At 41.3% G+C, this 7,671-nt stretch overlaps 1 protein-coding gene across 2 annotated transcripts; it reads right to left on the reverse strand.

The window, feature by feature from the left end:
• Window positions 1-3,530: 3,530 nt before the first annotated feature.
• On the reverse strand, window positions 3,531-7,207 carry LOC136955963 (DDRGK domain-containing protein 1). 2 transcript variants are annotated; one of them, XM_067249748.1, is made up of 9 exons: window positions 7,012-7,207; window positions 6,549-6,701; window positions 5,692-5,816; window positions 4,779-4,880; window positions 4,571-4,693; window positions 4,284-4,322; window positions 4,144-4,200; window positions 4,013-4,061; window positions 3,531-3,798 (listed from the first exon to the last, which is right to left on the reverse strand). In XM_067249748.1, the coding sequence occupies exons 1-9, from the start codon at window positions 7,097-7,099 to the stop codon at window positions 3,638-3,640; spliced, it is 897 nt and encodes a 298-aa protein (XP_067105849.1). In that variant the 5' UTR covers window positions 7,100-7,207; the 3' UTR covers window positions 3,531-3,637. The 2 variants fall into 2 exon arrangements, with proteins under 2 accessions (XP_067105849.1, XP_067105848.1); XM_067249747.1 differs by having other exon boundaries at window positions 5,692-5,819.
• Between the last annotated feature and the right edge of the window lie 464 nt (window positions 7,208-7,671).

Raw genomic sequence — 7,671 nt, forward strand, 5'->3', positions numbered from 1 at the left:
AATTTAGAGTTAGCTTAGCCTTCAAAAGACGCTGGCGCCGGTAAATTAGCCGTGCGCTACCCTTGTCCAAACCCGACCGCACTTCTAAACACTGGCCGCTGCTGTTTTTCTGGGGATATTAACTTGACCCAGTGTCACCAAACTGACCATCAATGCTGTCAACATATCCGGGGACGTAGTTATGACCTCCACAATAAGATATCATGCTTCAACATCTCCAAACTATGCGATAAAATCTCAATTTGACTGTATACCACCACCTGCTGGATGTTTTGTTGAACTCTTCTCAAAGTTTGCTAGCCCCCATCCCTTCCTCCCCTCGACTACAGATCACGTCACACATGATCGTGTATTTTCATTAGCAAGACAAAGTAGTGTTAAGCTAGCATTGAAATACACTCACATGCTAACCCATAGTAGCAGTACGATGACAACACAGACACACTTGTCAGAGTAAAGATCGTCGCCCAAGCGAGTGTCGCCGAGTGGTCTTTCGGCCAAAGTAACTTTCCTATATTATTTAGACATGTAAACGTCCATATATGTTCATGAAATTTTACACGTAGATTGTTTGGTATGCCTAAAATAATACTACTTACACTTTGCTGGCGATAGCAAAAGAAAATGCTGGCAAAAAGACCGGAAACTGAGTGTCCAAACCCCGTTCGGGTTTGGACAATAGTAGTTTAGAGCGGTCGGGATTGGACACAGTGACGTTACTGTACTAGTAGCCTAGCTAACTATTTGGCCGATACTTTGTTCGTGAACATCTTGATATCAATTTTGGGACAGTGGCTGGTTAGCTAGCAAATCTTCTTGTCAAACATACTGTAAAATTATATTTACTGTTTGTCAACCGTACACAATGTTATTGCCTTTGAATCTTGCTAGCATAACGTTAGCTTTCGGGCTAATAGCTCACTCAGCTGACGTTGACAATGGAACTATTTTTTTTCGTTGCGGAGGAACAATGGCGAAATAAACAGCAAATGTTTACTCCTCGACAGGTCTGCAAACGCCTTTGTAAACCGAGATTTGCTAAAACGTTTGTTAACCGAGACTGTAGGTCGAGGTTTACAAACAAATCGTTTTAACAAATCGAGGAGACAAAGCGTTTGCTGACCTGTCGAGGAGTAAACATTTGCTATTTATTTCGCCATTGTTCCTCCGTGTTGTTTTAGTTTTTTGGGGGGCAATTTAGGCTACTTTGTTGCCGAGCAGATGCCACGTTGTTAAGGTCAATGGCTACATCTCCAAGGCAACATCTTGTTGCTAGGTCCATAAAACGGTTTATTTACCTCTGCGAACTTTCAGGAGGTATATAAACGGTATTATTAACTTTTGAGAACGTCTTCTGAAGGATTCAAAATCTTTGTGTCTATTCCAATATGTAATGATGGTATTCAATGACACAAATCTGTGTTCTAGAAAGAGTGGTCTGGAGTCGCAGAGGTCCCATAATATCAGCTTTAATGCAGCAGTTGGAAATCAACAAGTACAGAGCTCTGGGGCTGTCTACGTTTCCCTACCCGCAACAGAGTTTGGGCTGGTTCACGAAGTCCAACTGGCTATCTTTCCCTTCCCCAGCATATCATATACAATGCAATTGAAAACACAAGTATCAAAAAAGGGTTGAGCTTGTTCTCTCGTGGGTCAGGGAGTTGTTCTTGCCTACGCGTCCCACCTGCTCGGGTGCCATCTCCACCCAGATTCAAGGTTGTTTCTGAAAATGAAGAGATAGAGACACAAAGAACAGCCTGCTTCCCACACTCAGTGTGAGACCCAATGTTTAAGCCTGAGCACACTTCTAAGTTCATAACTTTAATAAGCACAATGCATAACTTTAATAAGCACAATATATTCTTTACTTCTGGACCAATAGGAACAGCGTATTGGTCCAATTATTACACTAGTATATAAGAAACATGTTTTTAATCAATAACTTTGTGTTTAAATGTTAATTGTTTGACTATAAAATTGTTTTATAAAAGCAATATAGTACTCGTGCGAGTACACCCGTGGGAATATCCCTTACCAACCCAACTCTCACTCGTACTAGATTGCTTAAATAATCTAGTTACATCTTTTATTATTTGCAATGCAGTTGCAGTCCCAGGTTACCCGCTGGCAGGTATTTTGATTTTGGGAAACAGTACAAATGAGCAGGACAACCACTGTCCCGTTGTAGTTATATGCATAACCAATACAATCTAGTGTATAATAAATACATGTGACTCCTTTTTGTGTTATTTTCTTCGTTAATGTTTATTGAGGTAAATCTTCACAAAGTACTTCTTTGTGTCAAGGCAGTTCTGTATATCCCCGCATCAAATTATTCTTACTGTACACTGAGGGGACTAGTATGAGTAACCACAGTAAGTTTCAGGCATGTGACACTTTCCTAGTCAGAGCTATCAGGGAGTGCATTGCATTTACATCAAATGGAAAACAAGGCCTGCCATGAAATTCTCTCCCCGCATACGTTTCTTCCCTTCTACCCCAGCATTATGTACATTTAATAGCAGAAATGTAATACCAATACATGTGTATGTATAGGTTGGACATGTCTGAAAACAGAATAGTCCATAGTAGGTGGGGGATTATTATGTTTTATTTTTTCATTTATTTCATTGACTTTAAACAATAAGAGTAATATTTCCTATCTTAAAAAAGGATTTGATGGTGAGAACATCTCTTTTGGTGTTGATACATAGTTTTTAGTATTTGTCTTTTGTAGGCTATAGGCATGGGAACCTTTAGTCCGTTTGGGCCTATTCTGGATCAGAAGGCTGTTGTTTTCGACCTGTCTGAGTAACCCACCCTACGCGCAGGCTAACTGCATTAAAATCGCATGCCTTTGAACCTATACATTAGTATGAAGAGCCATGTGAAATACTTTGAACCTGCTACACAAAATACATTTACTTTGGTAATCATAGCTGGGGTATATTTTCCTCAGAATGCGATGTCGTGGAGCAAGAATTGTTGGTTCGCGTTCATTACTATACGGTTTGAATGACGAATTTTAAGGATTTTGTGTTGAAAATAGCATCTGATATTTACAGATAAACCGACATTCTTCTCTTGAATTCTATATCAAAGAAAGTAAAATGTGAGACTTCTGTATCCCCTTCGTTTGGTTGCGATATCAAGACGAAATCCTTCACGCTTCGATTCCGAGTGGTTCGCACGCGCTCCCACGAGGGGGTGCCTTTCCAGAGAGCCATGCATCGGGTGGCACAACACCTGGTTGACCAGAAATTACTGACAAGCATAACTGCATTCAGAGATTGTTTAATAGCGCTCTGCTGCATCTCAACAATTAAAGGGCCCCTGATTATCCTGACTATACAAGGCAAACGACGGACATTTAATTTCGTAAAACTCATCATTCAGATGAATTATAATACATTCATAAAAACCAGCCTACTATTTTAAAGATAATTCAAAAAGCAAACGATGGCTAGCAGAGTGCCACAATCTAACAATTAACATGTATTGAAATATTCAGAATAAACAAATGAGAATAATTTAATGATTTACACAATTTATCCAGTTTATGGTTGTGTGCCATCATAATTGAAAGGGGTGTTTCTCAATACATGTGTATGTGTGTCGGACTTTCTGTAAGAGTCCATCAGGCAGTGTTGTGTATCTCGGGTATCAGGTTGATGAGAGAGTTGCTGGCTTGGGCCAGGTCAGTTATGGAAACTCTGCCTCTCTGTCTGATGAACTGTGCAACAACATTCATCTCTTCTGGAGTGATGAAGATGAACTTCCCTCTGTCGTCAATTACCCCTACATGAGGATCAGACAAAGTAAGAGAAAGGAAAGAGACATGGAAACAAAACGTGTACATTTGATTTAAGTTGAAAGGTGATACATTTACCGTGAGTGGTTGATAAATGGGCATCCATCACCATTAGTCATGCAGCCAAAATAAACTATTACACATAATTTTTATCTTTTACCCCCCACCCACCCAAACATACACACAAACATACATACTCACCAGTGATGGAGCCATCAGACAGAAGATCCTGCAGTCTTGAAATAGCATCCTATAGACAAAAGTTAAAGTTTAGAGATTGAAGTTGACAAAGTATGGAAACCTGTCACAATAAATGTTATGTTCAAACTCACCTGTGTGCGCAGTCCAAAGTGTGAGGCCAGGTCTTCCAGCAGTACAACCTTACAGTCCTACAATAGGAGAAAGAGCATGTAACATCCCTGTAGAAATCCAAATGGGCAATGGGTTTATCATGCCAATACACAAATCTTACTTTGATGTGCTGAATGAACTCTTGGAGAAGGTTTTGTGACTGGAAGTTGGGAACACAAGATTGTACATGTACAAGTGTACATTCAGACATGCTTATTCAGAAAATGTACACCAACAGTATGTAAAGTAGAACTACTAATCCACACACATGGTTCTATATTACTCTTTTAAATAAACTCTTAACATTACAGGGCGATACAAAAACTCCTAATTAGTCGTTTCAAACTAGGCTATAGCCAATTTAGAAGTTTATAGATGAGTGTCTGAAGTCAGAGTAATCGGGTTAACCTCTTGCTCTGTGAGCTCGTCAGCCTCGCCTTGCTCCTCGACAACAAAAGACTGTTTAAGGCACAGGTACTCCTCTTCCTCCCTCTTCTCCTGTTCCTCCTTGGCACGTAGCTCCTCTTCCTCCTAAATAACAATATAGACGAGTCGCACAAAATATGTAATATGATAACATTGTTAATTTGTGTTTACCTGTGTGTGTGTGTTTTACCTGTCTCTGCTCCAGTATTCTCTCCTTCTTGTCCTCCTTGCGCCTCTCCTCCTCTCTCAGTTCCTGCGTTCTCTTCCTCTCCTCTCTTTCCTCCAGTTCAGCCTGGGAACAAAACCAACAAATCCAGTCAGTCAGAATAGAAATATCACAATCCAAGAACCTTCTACTCTGTATATTTAACCCTTGTGTTATCTTTGGGTCATTCTGACCCATCAGTCATTGTGACCCACCGTCGTATTGTTACAACTTTACCGCATACAAAAACAAAGTGAAGCATTTTCTTCTAACCGTTGGGCTGTCTCAGACCCCCCACATTGCGAAGGTTAAAAGAAAATTATTTTTATTTGTTTTTGTATTGGGTAAAATTGGGTAAACACAACAACGGTTCGTTATGAACCTTTGGGTCATGTGACCCCAAGGCAGCACAAGGTTTAAAGGGGATTTAACGTTACACATACATGTATGTAACATGTAGGTGAGTCAGGTGGCTGAGCAGTTAGGGAAGCGGGCTAGTAATCTGAAGGTTGCCAGTTCGATTTCCGGCCGTGCCAAATGACATTGTGTCCTTAGGCAAGGCACTTCACCCTACTTGCCTCGGGGGGAATGTCCCTGTACTTACTGTAAGTCGCTCTGGATAAGAGCGTCTGCTAAATGACTAAATGTAATGTAATGTAAATGTATACTACACCTAAGTTGAGTAGTCACTAAAAGTTTGCATTGAGAGAAAAGCTAATTAACTGGATGCGTAGTTGATAACACTGACATGTAAAGGATGTTTTACCAATGTCATTAGGTCTAATACAGAGCAGTGGTTTTCTATTCCATTTTGTTCACTAAAGCATGTGAATGTACATGCTACAGTCCATTGAGGACACTGTTGACACCAGCCTACGCAGTCTGTCCACACACGCACCTCTCTCTGGGCCCGTTTTGCTTGCTTCTCTTCTAGCTTCTTTTGCTTTTTGGCTCCTCTTTTCCCTGTGGCCTGGGACTGCTGCTCTGCCTCCTCATATTCCTCCTCCACCTCCACTGGACTGTCTGCTTTGGGAGAATGTATTTATCAGGTTATAGGAAGGATGAATGAAGTACCAATACATTTATTGTATACATTAATTATTACATTATTGTGGTACTTGAGTGCATCACCTACTGTATGTGGGAGGATAGTTATTCTAATGCTGTACAACATTAAAGCAGCAATACTATAGCCAAATTTGCACAGCATGTTCCAATAAATATTTTTTGAGGAACTTGAAGGTTCATGCAGCCGTCCCTCAGACTGTATGCCATGTTATGTTCCACAACCCAAACCGAGAATGTGCTTCTGCTACGAGCATATATGTTTATTAAGGCCTGGACTTTGTCATCGGTTCAGCTATGGTCTGTTGTTTTCATGTTTAACCCTTGTGTTATCTTCGGGTCATTGTGACCCTTCAGTCTTTTTCCGTCTTCAGTCCTCCCACGTGTTGCAACAACTTTACCTCATACAAAAATAAAGAGAAGCATTTTCTTTTAACCGTCTGGCTGTCTCATACCCCCCACAGCGCGAAGATTAAAAGAAAAGGCTTTTTATTTGTTTTTGTATTGGGTAAAGTTGTCGCAGCACAACGCTGGGTCGTTGTGACCCGAAGGCAGCACAAGGGTTAATATTTGTGCGCTTGCAGCGAGAAGGGTCATTATATTTATTTCAATAGTGGTGGAATAGTTGGAATTGCTCTGGGATACACTTCGAGTAGTGGAAATGCAGCGTATGTGTGGCTTGAGCAATACCATTGTCTGCTGCTTCTCTATAGGCACTATTGGCCATTCTATTGGCCATCATCCTGTTGAGGTTTCTACGGCGACGGAGCCTGTTGGAACCTTCCTCTGCCTGTAGTCGACCCACCACCTGTGCTGCCACCTCCTGTCTGGCCTCATGGTTATCTGGATAGAAATCGAGGGAAGGGAAATAGAGAAGAGAAATTTCCAATCCCACCTCAGTGTCTGTTACTTAAAACATTTAACATATGACTTACATTACGTGATACAAGTGAAAAGGTACAGCGTGGAAAAACCGACGCATTTGACAGGTTTACTTAGCATGTTGTTAACAAAAAACAACTGCTGCTGCTAACAACAAAGCAGCAGTTGCTACTAGTTAGCTACCAAACTAACAAGTAAACTATTATCAACTTCATCGCCATACTACAACGTCTAATAGCTATTAGTGCTAATAACGTGCTTTCTACTGTACCTTCCTCTGTCTTTCCACGAACCTTCACCGCAGAGACAATGAGTACAATAAGGATTGCGACAGCAACAAAATACAGCACAATATCCATTGTAAACGTTCAATGTTGACTTGATGAACTGAAATAACTTTTAAATTTAACAAAAACTCAATTTCTGATGAGGCTCGTCTGCTGTTTGCTCAATTCCAAAATACTATCACGTGATAGCCTTCTTTTTTTAGTTTGGCGGTCGCAGCCAACTGAAAGGTGCATACACCGCCACCTACTGTGCAGGAGTGTGTCGCCATTCACGGCCTAAAGCAATAGGCGGCCAATAGGCGGCCCGCGGGCCGAATCCGGCCCCCGAGCAGCTTTGGACTGGCCCCCAGAGTGTGCTCCGATAACCTCATTCAGTTCGTGACTATGACAAAAAACAAACAAACGAAACACTCAGGGCCGGACTTACCATTGGGCTTGACTGGGCTCCAGCCCATGGGCCCCGTCCTGTAGGGGGCCCCGCCCGTTTAGGTGCAGCGGAGGACGGAGCTTATTAGCCAGAAAGCTATGTTATGCTAGCAAGATTCATAGACAAGAACATTGTGTACGGTTGACAAACCGTAAATATAATTTGACAATATGTTTGACAAGAAGACTAGCTAGCTAACAAGACATGTCATTGTCCC

This window comes from Osmerus mordax, chromosome 14, assembly GCF_038355195.1.
Source record: "Osmerus mordax isolate fOsmMor3 chromosome 14, fOsmMor3.pri, whole genome shotgun sequence".
NCBI classification, from domain to species: domain Eukaryota; kingdom Metazoa; phylum Chordata; class Actinopteri; order Osmeriformes; family Osmeridae; genus Osmerus; species Osmerus mordax.